This window comes from Archocentrus centrarchus, chromosome 3 (assembly GCF_007364275.1).
Source record: "Archocentrus centrarchus isolate MPI-CPG fArcCen1 chromosome 3, fArcCen1, whole genome shotgun sequence".
NCBI classification, from domain to species: Eukaryota; Metazoa; Chordata; class Actinopteri; order Cichliformes; family Cichlidae; genus Archocentrus; species Archocentrus centrarchus.
Genome location: NC_044348.1, coordinates 1470086 through 1489904, shown reverse-complemented (window position 1 = coordinate 1489904; position 19819 = coordinate 1470086). Strand labels below are relative to the sequence as shown.

The 19819-nt window shown below is 40.3% G+C and overlaps 2 protein-coding genes across 3 annotated transcripts in view; both read left to right on the top strand.

The window, feature by feature from the left end:
• Positions 1-1059: 1059 nt before the first annotated feature.
• Positions 1060-6996, top strand: aph1b (APH1B gamma secretase subunit). 2 transcript variants are annotated; one of them, XM_030726326.1, is made up of 7 exons: positions 1060-1311; positions 2259-2429; positions 3912-3985; positions 5024-5146; positions 5696-5823; positions 6345-6479; positions 6537-6996. In XM_030726326.1, the coding sequence occupies exons 1-7, from the start codon at positions 1199-1201 to the stop codon at positions 6600-6602; spliced, it is 810 nt and encodes a 269-aa protein (XP_030582186.1). In that variant the 5' UTR covers positions 1060-1198; the 3' UTR covers positions 6603-6996. The 2 variants fall into 2 exon arrangements, with proteins under 2 accessions (XP_030582186.1, XP_030582187.1); XM_030726327.1 differs by having other exon boundaries at positions 6345-6996.
• Positions 6997-11129: 4133 nt separating this feature from the next.
• The window catches only part of otog (otogelin), a 97713-nt gene continuing 89023 nt past the window's right edge, over positions 11130-19819 (top strand). The window contains exons 1-7 of the mRNA XM_030726226.1: positions 11130-11254; positions 11539-11572; positions 12111-12168; positions 14034-14681; positions 15588-15774; positions 18076-18177; positions 19298-19455. Of these exons, the coding sequence (XP_030582086.1) occupies positions 11179-11254; positions 11539-11572; positions 12111-12168; positions 14034-14681; positions 15588-15774; positions 18076-18177; positions 19298-19455 (1263 nt within the window). The 5' untranslated portion in view covers positions 11130-11178. The remainder of the gene's footprint in view (positions 11255-11538; positions 11573-12110; positions 12169-14033; positions 14682-15587; positions 15775-18075; positions 18178-19297; positions 19456-19819) is intronic.

Below are 19819 nucleotides of genomic sequence, written 5' to 3'. Positions count from 1 at the left end.
GGGTCAATTTGACCCTGAACAAAAGAGGTGTCTCATGTTAATTTATAAAGATCACTCCATAGGAAAAAATAAATAAATTATGTCATTACATGCTCACTGAACTGAGCGGCAAAGAACACCACTGCACTAAATATTGATTGAAATGGTCAGTAATGAAATTAATAATCAGACCCAAATAATGTTTATTGGAAATTTTTGATTTCTGACACTTTTGGATAAATAAAACTGGCCTTAGGTCAAAGTGACTCAGCAACTCATTACGGAGAATTTATTGAGAAACGAACATATGGTTAAACGGCCTGAAAATGTAAATTAACAAACTGAAAAAACAAAATTAGCTGACGGATCGTTTTAAACCAGCCAGCTACATCACGGGGAATAAGCACACGAAGAAGACCCACTTCCGCCATAAAGGTCACATGACTTCCGGTTTAGAACAACAACTTCCTGTGGAGGTCCCGAATAGAGTTGAGGTATGGCTACCCCCTTTTACCTGCAGCCAGGTACTCTTGTGGCTCCAAATAAATAAAAAGAATAAATCCAGCGGTGTTCTTTTGATTTAATGGATGTGATTTGATAAATGCAAACAGGCTACTACAGAACACAGGCTGCCCCACATGGCTAAATCAAGATGAACTTGCAAATGCCAAAAATACGAGAGAGAGGTGTAAAAAGGAAACTAAAATATTAATAATAAAAAAGTATAAAATTGGTAGCATAAATTTAACCTGCTGCTTCACATCTACAATGACATCTGGAAGGTCTAGGTTCGATTCCACCTTGGCCCGGGCCTCTCTGTGTGGAGTTTGCATGTTCTCCCCATGTCTGCCCCCCCCAGCGACCCTGAACAGGATAAGCGGAAGAGAATGGATGGAAATTTAAACTTGGACTAGCATCAATACAAAAATAATAAATATTTTGTTACTTTATTTAGTTATTCTCTGCAGCCGTTCCAAAGTAAATTTATTCATTTTACAAACTGTATTTGCAGTAAAGTTTTTTTTTTTTTTTTTTTTTTTTTTTGGTGAGGTTGTCGGTCACGTGAAAAGGTGTGACGTCATGACCCTGTGACACACTGATTGTGGAAGTAAATCAGCCGCGACATCAGAAGGCTGTGTTTTTGTAAAATTTCCAGAATACTCGTGAACAGAGCAAGACCGGGCGCCTTAAGTCGCTGAATTCCTCCTGTAGAGCCAAAATGACAGCGGCGGTGTTTTTTGGTTGCACCTTTATCGCTTTCGGCCCAGCCATCGCGCTGTTCCTGTTTACCATTGCCCGGGAGCCGCTGAGAGTCATTTTCCTCATAGCAGGGTGAGAATTAAACATTGAGTGGTCGTAGCGCATGGCAGGTGACTTAAATGTATCACTGTTTGGTGATACCGATGCCACTGCCGCGTTATGCTGAATAAATCCCAACCTTTAACAGCGTTAGCTTACTAGCTTACCTATCGCTTCTCTTGTTAGCTGAAGTGCTACCATTAGCTTCCAATTTCTGGTGTTCTGGTCTTATACTTGACTGTTTTTCCTTCTTACTCATACAACACCACAGTCAGATTTGTACAGACGCTCATAAATACACCAGCCTTAGACAGAGGCAGACGATAGACAGCTGTAAAGTCCCAACAGTGCCTGTTATTAGCCGTCTAATCAGAGAAAGAGCTAACTCAACCTGAGGGCCGTCAGTTTTACTTCTTTCCGAAACCCCATCTTGAAGGCTAAGAAAAGTGATGTCATGAAAATGGTCAAATATAACCAACTGCAGCTGACCACTCATGTCGCTAAAAGATGGCTGTATAAACATAAGTAGTTAGCTTTAGGGTTGTTTTGCTTTTGCATTAGTTAACCGCTACCGTAGAGGTTACGGTGTGGACAGTCTTGGCCCAAATGGGAGATAAGCTTGTGACCAGAAGTGAGATAAAATACATCTTGCCTGTTAATTTGTAATAGTGTCACGCTACTTGTGTTCGTTGAAACTTTGTTTCCTTGTTATGGTCAATTACTTTTTATTATTTTAAGCCAAAATTATCAAAAAATAATCCTTAGTCTTATGATCTGCCCCTCAGTTCATCCTCAGTTTGAAAGAAGCTCTTTCAGCTATTTTTAGGTTCCCTTTATGCCAGTTTTCTCTTAATTGGCTGCCCTTCACAAATAGAACAACAGATGAGTGGGGCTTCTGTATACACAGCAAAGCCAGTATTGCTGTGTGCACAGAAGCTTTGATATGACCATATGAGTGATGTCTGTTCTCATTCTTTCAGGGCATTTTTCTGGCTGGTGTCCCTGCTGCTGTCCTCCTTGGTGTGGTTCATCTCGGTTCAGATCAGCAATAAGGAGAGCGCAGCTCAGCAGAAAGGCCTGCTCATCTTTGGCGTGGTGCTGTCCGTTCTCCTGCAGGAAACCTTCCGCTTCGCTTACTACAAGCTGCTGAAGTAAGTTGCTGCCATCATGTTTGAGCATGGCTCTTCTTGCTGTATACTTCACCATTGTTCCCAGTTACAGCCTCAGTGGCCACACTGACTTTAATTATTCTGCCACTTAAATGTAGAAAAAATTTCGCACAGAATATAAGTTATAATCTAAAAGAATATAATGCGTCATGGAAAAGAAAGAGGGTGAAAAACAGTGTTAGAATTAAAATGCTTATTCCCCTTCTCAGCACAAGGCCTGTCAGTACTTGTTGACTTTCTACATCAGTGCACGCGTAAAACACAAATACATTACCAGTGAAAAACAGATATTAGTCATCAGGCTCATATTATTTGGTATGTGTACATTTTCTTAGACTTAATAATAACTGTACAACATTTGATTCCAGAGGTTACACACTTGGGAGTGCAGGGTCAATGTGTTGTACAAACATTGCCTCTTATCACCTTACTCTAAGAATAGTAAAGTATAGCCCAGCATGTACTTTTTTTTTTTTTTTCCTATAACCATGCATCCCCAGTCTGAACTCACTATAATTTTACATTGCTTTCTTCCTTTTGTCACACATTTGTACTCAAAACTTAGAATTAGGATGTTGAATAAGTATCAGGGCACCTAATGTCAGTGAACATCAGCAGCCACAAGAGGCCACTAAAATTTTATAACCTGTTAGTTACCATACAGTAATGAAAGCCCAGCACCTCACATGTACTTCCTTTGGGTAATGTCTGGAAAGTTCAGGTTCAGCTTGTATGAACATGGCTCATTATGTCTTGTACTATGTTGGTCTGTACGCTTTAGTAGTTGTAGAATGTGATTAATGATGCTGAATAACATTGGTTTCTATTGGAGCATACTAAAAGGACCACATCATGGTTTTTGAGCCTGGAAATCAAATTGCTGTTGACGTTTATCAAACCAGTTCTTTGTGTTTTGTGAATACTTTCTCACTTGTTTACTTGACAAAGCTGACACGTGCTTGTGTCTTCAAGTCTTGAGGCAACTTATGATTTGGTGCTATATATATTGAAGTAAAAAGTGTCAGCTGAGAACCAATGAAAGCACATATCTCAACTTTGATATTTAGCAGTTGGTTAAACAAGCATAAATTCAATCAAATTAATTCTATATTATTACAAAGGCCCAATAAAGTATCTACCTATCAATTGATCGATCTAAACTGTCAGAAGTCAACTCCTACATACATAACAATACTGTTATTAATAACTAAGAAATATGAAAACATGACCTCTGATAACTGTATCATTATCATCATATTACCACCAGTCATTTTTAGGTTCCCAGCATGTTTACATACTTATCGAGTCCTTGTTTGTCTCAGTTTCACGCCTTTTAGTCTGAACTTGTAAAAAGCTCATTGTTGCATCTCAGATCATCTTCCACCTGCTGACTATTCGTGTTCTTGTTTAAAGCACACAGTGAAACTCAGAACTAAAACGGTGTTTGTGTGTGTTTTCCTGCAGGAAAGCGAATGAAGGCCTGCTCACTCTCAGCCAGGAGGAGACCATGCCCATCTCCATCCGGCAGCTGGCCTATGGTACGCTTAGTCTGCACTGCTTCTTCTGTGCTTTATATCACCTACTCGTGGCATTTGTTCACCCACGATTCTGTCAGAAGAGAGAACACAAAGCACCGATTACCTCTTTGCATCTTTGTTATTCACTTTTTTCACCTCAAATTCACCTTTGTGCTATGCTGTAAAAACAGTTGAGGAAGGTCACTTGTGATTTTTAGACAAGCTTTTTAACATTCAAAAAACTTTATCACTTATGTTCATTTTTGGTTTAAAAATTAGACTAGGGTGCTGGAGAATGGAAGATGCCCTGTATGGACCCGAAGTACTGGGCCACCTGAACATTACACCTACAGGAGCTGCTGGGCATGTAGACCCATGTCATAAAGCTCTGCTGTTCAGTGCCAGAGGAGGTTTGGAACTCTGCAGTTTCTGAGTCAGCAGAGCGTTGGCAACTTTCACACACTCTGTGCCTCAGCACTCAGTGGCCCCGCTTTTTAAACTTTATGTGGCTGAGTTGCTGTGGTTCCTAAATGTGTCTAGTTTGCAATAATCCCACTTACAGTTGATCATGGAATATCTAAGTGGGAGGAAATGCCTCAAACTGACTTGTTGTTGTGCTGGTGTCATCCTGTTACAGTACCACGCTCAAGTTCAGTGAGCTCTTTTGAGTGATCCATTGTTACACAAATGTTTGTAAAGGCAGTGCCCATCACCACAAGTGTGATTTCACACACCTGTGGTGATGGGACTGAAAACACCTCAATTCAAAGATTAAGAGGTGTGGCCCAATACTTTTGTTGATATAGAGTATGAACACATACGGGGGAAGTGCTCATTCTTCCCCTGGATGTGCTATTGGGGAGACTGACAGTAAAGTCAGTAAGTCAGCTGGAGAAACCTTTTAATGTAAACATGTAACACATTTGGCCATGATCCCTTACATTTAGGATATTAAAGTAGCTTACAGTTAACTATACTTCTCCATTGTAATCTTCTTGAGTAAAGGCGGAAAGTTGTTGTGATTAACATGTTATAATACATTGTCTGGTCTTGTCTCAGTGTCTGGTCTTGGCTTCGGCTTCATGAGTGGAGCCTTCTCTGTGGTGAACATCCTGGCTGACTCAGCAGGGCCGGGGACTGTGGGGATCCACGGAGACTCGCAGCACTACTTCCTGTCCTCAGGTAACAATTGCCACATGCTCGATTTTTTGATTGCCAAAAGTTTCTAAACTTCTCCTGCTAAGTGAGTCCATAGATTTGTGAAAGCTTTGCTCTCGAGTGTCTTGTTCCTTTTTTTTTTTTTTTTTTTTTTTTTTTTTGTATTTTTATTTTCTTGTTAACTTCAAGTGATGACACATTAACCTGCCTATAATGCTATTTCCTGGTCCAAACCTGTACTCTGTTAGCTTAGCTTTTGTCTTTGTAACATGCTGTGTCCCTTGTTTTTGAATAGACATAAGGCCTAAAAAGTTGCCATTCTATCTTTTGTACTGCTGTTTATTGACTATATTCATGCAAATCATGCATTTAAGCTAAGCCATGCAATATATCCTTCATAGCACAGCCTACATTTTTGTCTGAATCCTAGCTTAATGTAACACGTTCCACTGTGTGGGATTATCAAAAGGCATTCTAGCAAATGTTGTAATTAAACATGTTGTTAAAAAGTAACTGTGCTAGAGCTGTATGTAACACTTAGGTTTTTTTTTTTTTATTGCCCTTCTCTTTCAGCCTTTATGACCATGGCCATCATCCTGCTTCACATGTTCTGGGGCGTTGTCTTCTTTGATGCCTGCGAGAAGCAGCGCTGGTGGGCAGTGGGAGCCGTTGTCATCAGTCACCTTGTAGTGTCCTGCCTGGTGAGTGGTTTGTAAAGAAGTGTGGACTTGAGTCTGTGTAAAAGCAGAAAAAATAAGCACTAGCAGAGGTGTAGCTCACAGTTAAGCAGCTATGTGAGGAAAGTGTTGTCATATCATAAAAATCTATAATCGTATCAGTCAGTTTTCTTTTTTAATTAACCTCAAGCCTCTCTGTAAATGGACTGGCTCTTGTATAGTGCTTTTCTACTCTACTTGAGCACTTGAAGCACTTTAACACATTCCCATTCATATAACCACTTTTTTCTACACCCAAGTGCTTTCTAACATTAACACACACGCACAATGAACACATTGGAGAGCAACTTCGGGTTCATTATCCTGCCCAAGGATACTTTGGCATACAGTCTGGAGCAGCCAGGAATTGAACCACTGAACTTTTGATTAGTAGAAGATCTGCTCTACCTCTGGAGCTGCAGCCATCCTGGAAATGCCCCCCATAAATGTTACTTTCTCTTATTTTGTAATACTGTAAAATAAATGTGTAGCGTCTTGTCCCGCAGACCTTCCAGAACCCCGAGTACGTTGCCAGCCTCGTTCCCACCTACGTCATCCTGCTCCTAATGGGCGTCTGGGCGTTCTACTCTGCCGGCGGCTCGCTCAGGAACCTCAAACTCTGCCTCACCTGCAAAGACAAGGACTTCCTGCTCGCCAACCACAGGCCCAGATAACGCAGCAGGCCTAGCAGCGTGCAGGACTCTTTATCCAAAGATCAGAGATCTCGCATACACAAATTGGACGCAGTGATGAAAGAGTGTTAACCCTGTTAAATCTGCTGTTTCACCTGAGACGTATTTCATCATCTTGAGCCTAAAAAGGACGAGAGGTTTTGTGGGAACAAAGATGGCAGATTATTTTGATTCCAATCCAGTCTGGAAAAAAAAATATGACCTATCCATTTGGCTGACTGTGTGCCCTTTTTGTGATCTGCACTGAAAGAAAAAACAAACCCACAGAAGATACTTTAGGCTGATGACTTAAAGTGGCGGCATTCTTTACATCGAAATGTTTAGAATTTTTCTGACACCTGCCTTCTATCAGATGCTTCAAATCTTTCCTAGTGTTGTTTTATTGTTTATAAAGAAAATGTGTATAATGATGCATTTTGAAATTCCCCAATGTGTGTATATAGATTAAAACCTTTTTTTCAAGGTGTGGTATGCCATCTGTAGTCTGAATATGAACCTGCCTTTGATTGTAAATGAATGCAGAGGATGAGCGGAGATGTGATTGTGATGTAGTTCTCTTAACCCGGTGATCGTGATGTCATCGCCTCTTGAGTAAATATAAATGAGCGGATCTGATCAAAGAAATGGCAACAAATTTGTTTCTTTGTCGTCCTGTTGACATTCGATCTGCTCTGAGAGGTCAGACTGAGTGTGAAGTCAAGCTGAAAGCAAACATGCTGAAAAACATGTATCAACACAGAAGACTCAGTCTGATTGATATGTGATATAAAAATATTCCTGTTTAATTTATAAGCAGCAAAAATCTTTATTCAGTTATCTTTGTTTACTTGCAGTGAAATAAAATTTCTGCTCCCAACTTCACAGGTAACCCCCCCTCCCCAAGTGCACAAATGCAACATAATTAAGAGCAGCTGGATGTGTTGGCACTGTGAACTTTGAATGTTTGCTTTTTTTTTTTTTGCCTTTTCTGTGTTTTGAATGTTTGAGTGAAAGAGTTGACATAAACTCCGCTCCCATATTTAGGAGTAGGAGTTCCTTACAAATGTTTTTTTTTTTTTCTTTTGCATCTGATTTTATTTTGGATCATCATGTACAGCTTTTGTAGATTCAGTTTGCTGTGTTTCACAAGAGATATAAATTGTTTGCATTCAGCGTGTTGCTTTCCTGCCTTGTGCTTGCACTTTGTTCCATGACAAAATGGGATTTGGCAACATCTTAAAGGTGGAGAAGAGTCAGTCAGTTGGTTCAGTACATCTAAAACTGATAGAACAATCCTGCAATAACTCTACAATAACCCCAACTGTTCTGGAGACTATAGTTTGTCATGTTATTTAACTCTACTGTAATTTAAGGCGGTGCATCTGTTGTGTAACCTATTGTGACATTTGTTCCTTGTGTATCCAGTTTAAATTTTTACTTTATACTGTCAAACTGCATGACATGCATTCAGCTCTCCCTCTGGATTCAGTTAAGTTTAAAGGTTAAATTTCCATTTCTTACCATCATTGGGAGGTTTTAAATGTGTACAGTACTTTGATGACTAAAGAGGTAATAAAAAATTGAGATTCCTGCCAGTCTTTATATGTATTTGTTTTCATTAGTAAGCTAGTGTTATGTGCCAGCACTTAAAGCTCAGATGATGAACTGGGAAAAGCAGGCAGCTAACTGTGGAGACCTGTATAATTTAGATCTGGAGAGCTGTGTTGTCAGACAGGTGTTTTCTTTCAGTTTTTTTTGTTTAAAATTACCCACAATTATTCTTGAATGCCCAGGTAAAAATGATTTTTATGATTTAATTTGTCTGATCAGTAGTCAACAAACTAAAGCTTTTCCGTTTACATCATTGACAACTCCAAAAACAAATCACGTTCACACGTGGAAAGCTGCTCCCAGGGAGCTCTGCTTAAGGGGTGGCCTAAATGTGGGTGGCACTTTTATTAATCACAGCCAGAGCTTTGACATCATACCGAGCCAAGAGCAGAAAAAAAGCCTGACACAGCTCTCAGTGCAGTGACTTAGGTTGCTCGTATATACACTGACTTCATTATTTGAAACTTTGGTCATATTTAGTAGGAGCGTCTGACAGGAAAATAAAACTTCAAAAAGGATACAAAGGAATTTAAGATAACTGATTACTTTTAATAAATCTGGTTTCTCCTCACTGCGACAGCTGGCGTCCTGTCCAGGGTGTACCCTGCCTCTCGCCCTATGACAGCTGGGATAAGTTCCAGCCCCCCCCACAACCCTGAAAAGCATAAGCTGAAGAAAATGGATGGATGTTTCTCCTTATAAGTGCTGGTTACTTTCAGTTTAACAGGGGCAATAATGCGTTTGACATGCATGACAACATGAGAGGGGAGCACAACAGAATGCTTAACTCGCCATGTTTGTCTGATCAACAATGATCTAAAAAGCAGCAAGAAAGAGCAGACTTTTTCTTATAAGTCCATGCAGAAACAATGGGTCATTTCATGAGACCTTTAATGAGCAGCCTACAGGGGACAAAGCAGGCGCCATGTTTCCAATACAGTGCGTGTGTGTGTGTGTGTGTGTGTGTGTGTGTGTGTGTGTGTGTGTGTGTGTGTGTGTGTGACCGAGAGAGAGAGAGAGAGATGAAGCAAAAAGCCTTTCGTGCTTGAGATGCTTCAGTTTTCATGTCTGTAAAAAGGAGGACCTGTTAGAGTGGGTATGTATGTATGTGTCATTAAATGGACTAATCACACAAGACAAATCAGAAATCACTTTTTAATGTTTCATCCTAAAACATTCCTCCATTCTGCCACTCCCGCTCTCCTCAGGTCACGTTTCCATTTATGAAAGCAGACACCTCCGGGCTGGGCCACACAAAGCTCACTGGGGTCTCTGAGGGCTTCGTTCAGTCAAAGGCCTTTTTTTAAAAGTCAGACAACAGACAGACAGACTCAGGAAGCGTTTCCTCTGCCGAAAAGCAAACTTTCACATGCAAATGCGAGTCTGTGCAGCCGGTGACACCGGGGTCACCTCAACAATATCAGAAGTTTCACTCCTGAGGTTTGTGTTTCCTGTTGGATGTTAGAGATCAGGCTGTGGTCTGAGCTGAAACCAGAGAGTTTCACTTTACAAAGACTTTTCTAGCAAATGCTGCTCATTTAAATATTTAGAATCATAACTGAGAACAGAAGCATTTTTTATGACAGTGCAGCATTACATATTGCATAGTTTACTATAAGCAAATTACTGCCGAAGACAGTTTATTGTCAGGATGTCTAGTTTTATCTTATGACCTGCAGGTGGCAGAAGAGAAAGTCCAAACTCAAAGTCTTACTAATATTTTTCTGTTGGCTTTTCTTTTTTTTAAACAAGTGCATTTATTTCAAATGTGATGCAGTAAAAATCCTTTTTTTGCAGAAGGCAGTCCTACTGAGACCAAGATCTAGTGTTTGAAAAAGAAATTAAATACAATAAAAATAAAAGAGAATAAAAGACAAGCACTGCAAATGGATCAGCAAGTGGGTGGAGGAGTTTTCATTTCCATCCTCAGTAATTCATATGATGTGTGAAATGCTGGAGGGAGGCCTTCCCTTGTTCAGCATCTTTGAAGACATGGTCATACAGTAGATTTCATTTGTGTCTTACAGGGACCACATTGTTCAGACGTCTTCTGGTCCACTAAGCATCAGACATGTCATTTCCTGGATTCTGGTCAATATGTCTCCTTGCTGGGGCTGATTTTATGTTGTCCTTTGTGTTTGGCTCCAGACTGTTGGCAATTCTGTCTGAAATCAGGCAACTTTTGATATCTCTTGGTTGGGGCTGTAACCTGCTTCAGAGTGCCTGTGTCACCTGTTCAGGTCAATGATCACATTAGCAGTGTGTTTGGGATCATTGTCACGCTGAAAAATGAAGCCACATTGCCATGAAGCAATCAGATGTTTTGAGTTGTGTGGTGGATCTCCAGCAGCACTCACTGCCTGCTACTTCTTCTTCTGTCCTCCATTTGTCCAGTTGAGTTATGGCAAGTTTTTTGGCTAATAGCTCATTGGGCTTCACCTGTTGGTGTAAAAATACTATTTTTTTTTTTGCCTGTCAAACTGTGTTATCTTTGGCATTGTTCATAGATTCAACTATAAAAATGTAAACAAATGCTGTATTTTTGCATCAGGCAGCCAGTAACAAAGTGCCTAAAGTTACACTTTATTTTAGATTCTTTGCTGAGTTGAGACTGCATGGATGTGTGTAATCCATCCGCCGGGACTATCATGCTGCTGTCATGTGAACCATAAGGGGGCGTTGTTTTCGTGGTTACCGTTGTGCTCTCCTCCTCAGTTTTAAACAGCGCTCAGCGTGTGTTTAAAAAATAAAAATTCACGTAATTTATAGTTTGCTTAGTTAGGTGGATTTATCCTCAGCTCAAGTCCAGGTGAGGGGTTTTACTTCCACATGGTGGCTCCGTGTCATCAGAGCTCTGCTACTGGGCCCCTCCCGCCCGCGCGCACACCTGTGCATAATTTATGCTAATGAGCAGGTGCAGCGGTTTTTTGAGGCGCGCCAAGGGCCGCTCGGGGATGAGCCGGATGGAGCAGCGCAGGGAGAGACGGGAGTCCAGCCGGAGGGTTTTCACCAGGTGATGCTGTCCAAACCCGACTGAGTGCGGATCCGCGAAACACGAATGGATCCCTATTTAAGACGGAGCTGGAGAAGGCTTTTACACTTATTATCCTGGTATTTTATCCTCATTTATCAAGGTGAGTCACATGCGCCGGAGAGCACGCACGCGACCCCTGATGCCGCGGGAAGATGAAGTGTGATTTCTGAGTGAAAGAGGCAGATGCAGAAGCAAAGTCCCAACACGGTCCATAGCCTGTTAGTATAGGAAGGGTTTAAATGCTGCATGTGCTTCATGCGGCAGCCCGGTGTCCATTCTGTAGTTTTAACACTTATTTATTTATTTATTTGAGTTTCTTTCTTTTGAAAAGATTCATATTGACTTTATTTCTTTCTTTTTGCCACTCATTTGTCCTGATTTCAGCGCATCTTTCCTGGGGTGTGGATGAATTTAATAAGTGAGTCTTTTTAAAATTTTTCTTACATATTAGTAATTTACATATTGCAGTTATTTATTATGGCAATGTAATCTGCGTTAAAGCCAGTACATATTTTATCTATTAATATAAATTGTTATTTATGTTACAAAAAAAGTTTTAAATAAAATTGTTTTATTCCCATGGCTCATACTTCAGAATAATTTTGAACAGTTGTTGCTGTAGCTGAAAACATTCATCTACAGCTCTTTTTCTGTTCTCAAATGTGAGTACTATATTCTATGTTGGCCTTTGGGGATTTGGCCATACATAAAAAAACAATATGATTTTTTTTTTTTTAATTATAACTGCTTTTGCTCAGGGGCAAATGACTATTTTCTAGTGCTTTAATTGGTTAATTGAGAAAAATGACAGTCTAGTCAATCACCAGTTGGAGTTTTTTTTTTTTTTTATTATTGTTTGGTGGTCTGGGTGATTCCTCTTTGGTGGTGGGTTTGTGGTGTCAGTGGGGGTGAAACCTGCAGTGGGAACAAACCTCTCCTTGTTCTCTCTGTCCCAGCAGCGGGAGCAGCAGGATAAAGCATCAGAAATGGGACACCGCTTCCCAGGGAGGGCAGGTAGGCAGCCGCATTGATCGTTGATGTTGATGGAGCTGCTTCGGGCAGCAAAGCCAGAGATCACCAAAAAATCAGCATCACTCACATCACCCAAAGAACGTTTATTCCTGTAATTTATACCAGGTGTTCAAGTCTTTCCTATTTAAAATTCCTAAAAAAAAATCTATTGTTTACATTTAGACTAGATATATAGTCATAAGACATTTAAAAACACAGAAAAATCACAGATGCATACTTTCAAAATAAAAATAAAATGTTTTAAGTTAATTTAACTTCTGTGAAATTCAACATGTTTGTAGTTTTATTGTAGAACTTAGTTTTAAAAAAAATCACCTGTGTTGCGTCCAAGTAGTTCTTTGTGTTCCCAAAAATATCCCTAATGATGGACAGTCGGTTATTGAAAAATACATGTTAAACCTCTTTGTGATACATATATTTCTGCACAAAAAAACCACACAAATGTCCAGTATGTTAAGCTCAGGCTGCCACTCATTGATCTGTAATGATATATGAAATGTGCATTGTTCTCCGCTTCATCACGGTAAAGTTGTTCCACGGGGATATTTGTTCCTCAGAAACGGACATGTGAAGGAGTCCCAGCAGGAATATAAAGTAGCTGCCGTGCTGTCTTGCTCGTCCTCTGTCAGAACCGCTGTTAGCCCGAATGTGGTCACTCTTTTGTCCCATTTCCCTTTGGTTTGGGGATACGTGAGAATCCAGTCCAAACTATAGGAGCCCGTAAATGAGCAAAGCAATTGGCAGCACAGGTTGCAGGTGACAGGTATGGAGAGCTGATCTTTCTGATATCAAATCACAAGGGCTTTAACTGCTCTAATTTTAGTTTAATCAGTGCATTGTGATATGCAGATTGACATCCTGCTTTTACATGTGTGAGCTGCTCAGTCTTTATTTCTCTGATACTGATAGCTGATTAATAATTTATAGTCAGTCACTCCTTATACCCCCCTACGCATCACCCTTGCCATCTGCTTTGCTCCTGCTCTTTGAGGTGAAAGCCTGGGTTTCAGAGCTCAGGTATCCAGTCTGGTTAAAATGTAGAAACGAGTTTAGAGTGATATATTTTCTGTAAAATATCCAATTATCTAAATATGGTAATCACCATGACAAAATATTCCAGATACTAATTTTTTTCCCCCCACTGTTTTATTCTTTTGGGAACACTTTACCAATCCTAAGCTTCTGATTGCAGCAAGTCTATTTGGTAAAGTGGAACAGATTGATAGGGAAGATTTCACTGCTCAATAAATATTGCGTTATTCCAAATCTTAGACAACAGAGATTATCCAGAGAGGGAAAACGCACAACCAAAAATTGAGTAAGTGGGGTTGTTGAGCTGGATAAGTAAACTGTGTTGATAGTCACAGTGGAGTCATTAATGAAGACAGGATGATAGGTCTTTTCTTTAGAGCTTCTTTCCCAGTGCCACCTAAGTTTCATTCTTGCCAGTCAGGACTTTAGTTTGGCAACATCCAGTCTAATTCCTGGAGGAATTTTTGCTTCAACAAAACACCAAATTGTGAAAGTTTTAAGTGTCTTACATTTTAATCAAATCTTTATTAATCCGTCACCTGAGAGCTGCGCTCGTTTTCCAGATTAGTTTGACATTAAACTTGCAGAATTAATTCAGTAAAGCATAACAAGGACTTAATTGGGTTTTGCTGAAATTGGCTACTTGCTTTCTTTGCCAAACATTGCCAGGACCTGATATGAAAATGATCAGATGTAATATATTAGGTTGTAAGAGGATTTGAAAGATTGCTACTTTGGATCAGGTTAAAGCTTTGTGACTATGTTATTGTAACTGATGCATGAAATACCTGCTGATGCAATTTCTTTCCTTGAAGCACCTCCAGAGGACAGTCGCTACATTAGAAACCAACGTATCTGCCCCCAGTCAACCACTGGTCAATGGGGCTGCTGTGTCAAATCTTACATCCTTCAAAGACAGGACACCAAACGTCTCATCGATCCTGAGCTCTGGCCAACTGTCTGCAGTCATGGCACCATCTAGTAAAACACCACCAAGAACAATGCCTTCCAGTCAATCACCAGCTGAGACAGCACCATCCAGACACTCACAAACCAGCTCACTAACAGGCAGTGAATTACCAACTGCATCAGCATCACCTACTCAGTCACAAGGCAGCAGAACAGAAATTGGACAATCACCAGGAAGCATAACAGAAAACAGCCCAGTATCATCCAGCCAATCATCAGCTGGGAAAACCCCATCTAATCAATCACAAACAAGTTCTGTACCACTCAGTAAATCATCACCACCCGCATCAGTTTTCCCATCACAGGGCAGCACAGAACAAACCAGCCAACTGCTAGGGAGCACAGCTTTATCTAACCAATTACCAACAAAGACAGTGCCATCAAAAAATTCACAAACCAGTGCAGTTCCAGACAGTCAATCACCAACCACCTCAGCATCAACTAGCCTATTAAAAGGCAGCATGGAACAAAACAGCCACTCATCAAGCAGCACGGTACCATCTAGTCAATTGCTAAGTAGGAAAACACCATCTAACCAATCACACACTGGCCCAGTACCAGTCACTCAAACACAAAGCATGTCAGCATCACCAGATACAACAAACCAAACCAAACAATCAACAGGAACTGCAGCACCATCAAGTCCATCTCCAACTGAGAAAGCACCATCTCAAACCAGCCTGGAACCTTCTAGCCAATCACCACCTCGATCAGCATCAACCAGCCAATCTCAAGGCAGTATTGCTCAAAGCAGTCAATCACCAACAACCACAACATCTACCATCCAATCACCGGGCACCACAGTGCAAATAAGTCAATTACCAACAACCACAGCATCAACCAGCCAAACATCAGATACTGTAACTCAAACCAGCCAATCACCAACAACCACAGAACTATATCAAAAATCTCTAACCTCCACAATAAAATCCAACAAATTACCAGGAAGCACAACACTATATACTCAATCAATAACTGTGACAAAAGAACCCAACCAGTCACACACTGGACCATCACTGGCTACAGTAATACCATCCAGCCAGTCATCAGCCAGAACAACACCAGCCAGCCAGCCAGCAAGCAGGACAACTTCAGCTAAAAAATCATCAACAAAAAAGGCACCGTCTAACCAGTTACTAACCAGCACAGCAAAGTCTAGCCAATCACCAAGCAGCACCGTGTCAGACAAGCATTCACCTGTCAGTAAAGCACTCAATAAGACCATATCTGACCATTTAAAAGGCAGTGCTACAAAATCTCGCCAAACAACACTAAGTCAATTAAAAACTGTCTCAAAAATGTTAAATCAATCCGTAAATAGTGTAATACCAGCTAATCAATCCATGCACAGCTTAAAGACTTCACAACACTTATCATACAGCTTACCTTCTAATAACCAGTCACTGTCAAATTCAGCACCATATGACCAATTCATGACCAGCTCAGTAACATTAAATGAATCCAGTTCAGTGTTACTGGGAAACATGGACAACGGAGCCCTTTCACCAGACCAACGTCCAGTCAATACTTCATTGCTGACCAGGCAGGTGAAGGAAGCCCTGAGGTCATCGTTTCGTAGGATTCCAGGTAGGTTCAGAAAGTACTGAGCAATAAATGAAAGATAAATTTATGAATTTTGGGGGGGGGACTTCAGCAATTTCTGGACTGTTATATTATTTCTCTTAAATACATTTCTATGACATTTCAGCAACTCTGAAAATCAATTTGCAGTATTTTCTGCTGATTTTCTGGAAATGTGTTTTAAAAAAAAGAGAGAAACTGTAATGTTTGGATGGAAAAATTGAGTGGAAACCTCAGTCTTTTTTGCAGCTTGCACCAGGGCACACCAAAAAGGTAGGTAGACCAAAAAGTCAAGCTCAGCCACAATCCTGGGAGATCAGCTGATATTTATGCCAGCCCATTCTGCACATCCAGTTGGCTACGGTGTTAATTTCATTGACGAAATATTTCCGTCATAGTTTTCGTCAATGACCCTTTTTTTCATGACGAAAACGACACGATAACTAAATAAAAACGACCTAAAAGGATAAAAACGCTAACGAAATTAATTGACACTTTCGTCAACGAATGAAAACGAGACGAAAATGCTTGGCGGGGACGACATTCAATCAGAACTGATTTAATTTTGTGACAGGGCGGGACAAGTTAGGAAAACATCCAATCAAACGCACAGTTGCACAAATTTGCTCTAAACCCGGGAAGGCCAAACTAGCCTGTGATTTCTCTTTACTTCCGATAGAACTAAGTGATGTAACCAATGTCAGCAGGGAGAAAGAGGAGAGCCGATGTATGGACACATTTGTCCTTTGACGTTGTGACAAACAAAATGGTGTGTAAACCATGTGGGGCGACTATCTCGGGTAAAAACAGGACAAATCTTAAACGACATCTACAAACCAGTCACCCAGATCTCCAGTCCTGAGCACTGCCCTGTACCTTTCAGAGCGCGTCCTGCTGTAAAACTCTCGTATTATCTCAGTAAGGTGGTGTTAATGATCAGGTGTGTGGGAAGCAGGTGAAACGCTAATGTTAATATTATTAAATAATATTCCATAACTTTTAATACATTTTTAATTTTGTGTGTGTTTAATTACTAAGGGGACTGAAGAAAAAGCATTTACATTTTACACCCTTTATATTTTAGTCGACTAAATCGACTGTAGATTTATTCGACTATATTTTTACGATAATTCGTCGACTAAAACTAGACTAAAACTAAAACTATTCAGATGACTAAATTATGATTAAACTAAATTACATTTTCTTCAAAAAGACTATGACTAAAGATAAATCAAAATTTGCTGTCAAAATTAACACTGGTTGGCTAATCCCATTTAGTAGGGACTTCTATTTAAGATACTCCAGCTTGTTCACAGTTGCTGGAAATATGCAAGCCACTTTGCAAACCTCCTCTATCTCAGCTGCTGCTATCATGGCCAGAACAGGCACACCTCCAAATATAAATTACTGTGGAGTGAAATATCAGTCTTCTTTTGTCTGACTCAACCAAACCTAGCAGTTTTAGTAGAATACATTGTGAAATGTGCTTCTATACTGAGTTTTAAATAGGTCATTTTATATTTATAGGTTTTGAGACTTTTACATCATCATTGTGTTTCCCCTGAAAAACCTAAATGGACTGCACGATAAATTTTTAAGCACTAGATTGAGAAAAAAAGTTGGATGTAGCAAATACGATACAAATTAAAACTCATATATGCAAATTAATATCTGATTTCTTTTTATTTATCAGAAGATTTAATAAATACTCCAGTTTAAAAAAATTAGGATTTTCCAACAATTATTTCATAGTTCAGGTTTTACGGGGTTAAAGTGATTGAAATGTAGTAATGTTGCTTTAGACGGAGTGACAAGTAAGCCTTCTGCCGTGCTTGTGCCTCACAGAATGAACAGAAGGAAAATAGCTTGACTAACTGGACCCCCGCTCCCCACCCCCAGACCCCTGTATGGTTTTTACCTGTGCTAATGTGAGGCAGGGCTGACTGGACAGATGAGATGCAGTTCCACTGAGCAGCTGGTTTTACTGCAAGATGATAAACCATTGTTTGGTGCTCAGTGGTTTGTTCAGTGACTGCAACATTTGAGCTCCATATGAAAGCAGACAGGCAGATGGCGACTTCCTTAAATATGTGCCTTGCAAACACCCAAACTCAGTCACCTGTTGTAGTGGTTATTAGCATGAGTGTACCGTATGAAGAAAATTAAGCAGTGGGAAAGAAACACACTATTCCTGGTGTATTAATGTATGATCTGTTCTTTATTAAATTAGTCCCTGAGTCTTTTTTCAGGTTTGCAGTCTGATGAGCAGCAGTGTAATTGTTGGCTTGTCCTTTTGTTTCCTCTCAGGGGAGCCCTGTGTGTTTCCTTGCTTGAACGGAGGAGAGTGCGTTCAGTCAGAGTCATGTGACTGCAGCTTGTATCAGGCTACTGGACACAGATGTCAGACAGGTAAACCCCGACAACACACCTGGCATTCTCCTTTTTAGAACCCATTTGAGTCAGTTTGAAAACTTTCAATGATCAACCAGCTTGTTCAGTTCAATGCAGTATTACTGCACATGCTTCCCTATAGGCCTATTATTATAGCATTGGAGGTCAGTTCATTAAGTTTGCAAAGTAGTTCAGTGAAGTTTACAGATGTGTTTTCCTTATTTCTGAGATACTCTGAGCTATCCTACACCAGAAATTTAAGTTTGCAAAACTACTGCTATATTTGTCTTAAGGCTAACTCCAATACAGCATACTGTACACAAAAAAACAAAAATAACAACAACAAAAAACATCGATATGATTGAAGTAGTTCGGGATCGTCTTGAGAGAAAATGGAACAAAAGGCAGTCAACAACCAAAGAAGAGCTTTGAATGTCCTTCAAGAAGCTTGGAGAGCTGTTCCTGAAGACTGCTTAAGGAAATCACATGAAAGCTGCCTCAGAGAGTTCAGGCTGTGCTGAAGAATGAAGGTGGTCACACCAAATATTGACTTTAAAGCTCCTTAGAACTGTACAAACTCTGTTTTTTTCCCCCTTATATGCTGTATTTCCATGTATGTTTGTACATGTTTCGATCAACCGTTTCACCTATTTCCCATGTTCCTAGCAAGATATAAAGGTGACTCAAGACTTTCACATTACTGTACATTCAACAGGTGGGCAAAAATCCAACACAAATGAATGCTGAAAGGTGCTGAAATGAAAAGCTTTGTTAGTGTGTTTTATAGTATTTCTGTCCCATAATGGCACACTGAGCTCATTAATAAAAGAGAAACACGCACATCCAAAAAATGCAACCAGGGTGCTGGATCCAAGCAAAACTCAATGAAAAAGGAGGAGGTCCGCACACCAAAAAGCTGATACTGATACTGATGGATTACAAATTCTCAAGGAGCTTTTTGGTGAGTGGACCTCCTCCTTTTAGACTAAGCTCATTAAGCATTAATATAGTTTATTATGAAGGGTGGTCATTAGTGACTGTAACATCAGATACTGTATGTTTTCTTCAGCACGAGCAGCTTTTCAGACTGAACTTAAGTGCAGAGAAAACATGGTTCTTTTCATATTTATTTTCCCAGTTCCAAATCCTGGCTTTGAGAGGGAGATGACGTGTAGGACGTGGGGTCAGTACAACTTTGAGACCTTTGATGGCCTCTACTACTACTTCCCAGGCCGATGCACGTACACTTTACTGAGGGACTGTGAGGAAACCACCCAGGCCAGCATCGTTGTCCAGGTGAGTCGTCCGCATGGACCTGCGCTGCGGTGAAATGAAACCTTCAGACTAACGGCTGCCCAGCAGTTTTTGGTTCAACGCCTGCCTCCAGTCGGGGAAAGTTTGGACCCTGTGGCCTCCTGCACCAAAACACATTTTTTTTTTTTTTTTCTGATTCAGACTCAGCCTGAGGAAAAGATTTGCTCTGAAGATTAGTGAAAGCTATCTGGTTATTAGAGTCAATTACCATTAAATACTGCAATTACCCACTATGCCTTGAAAGTATCTGCAACAGACTGGGACTTTGTTCCCCTGAACAGGCAACAGATACCTTATCTGTGTAGGGGAAACCAACCTAAACAGGGAACATTAAAAGATCCAAATG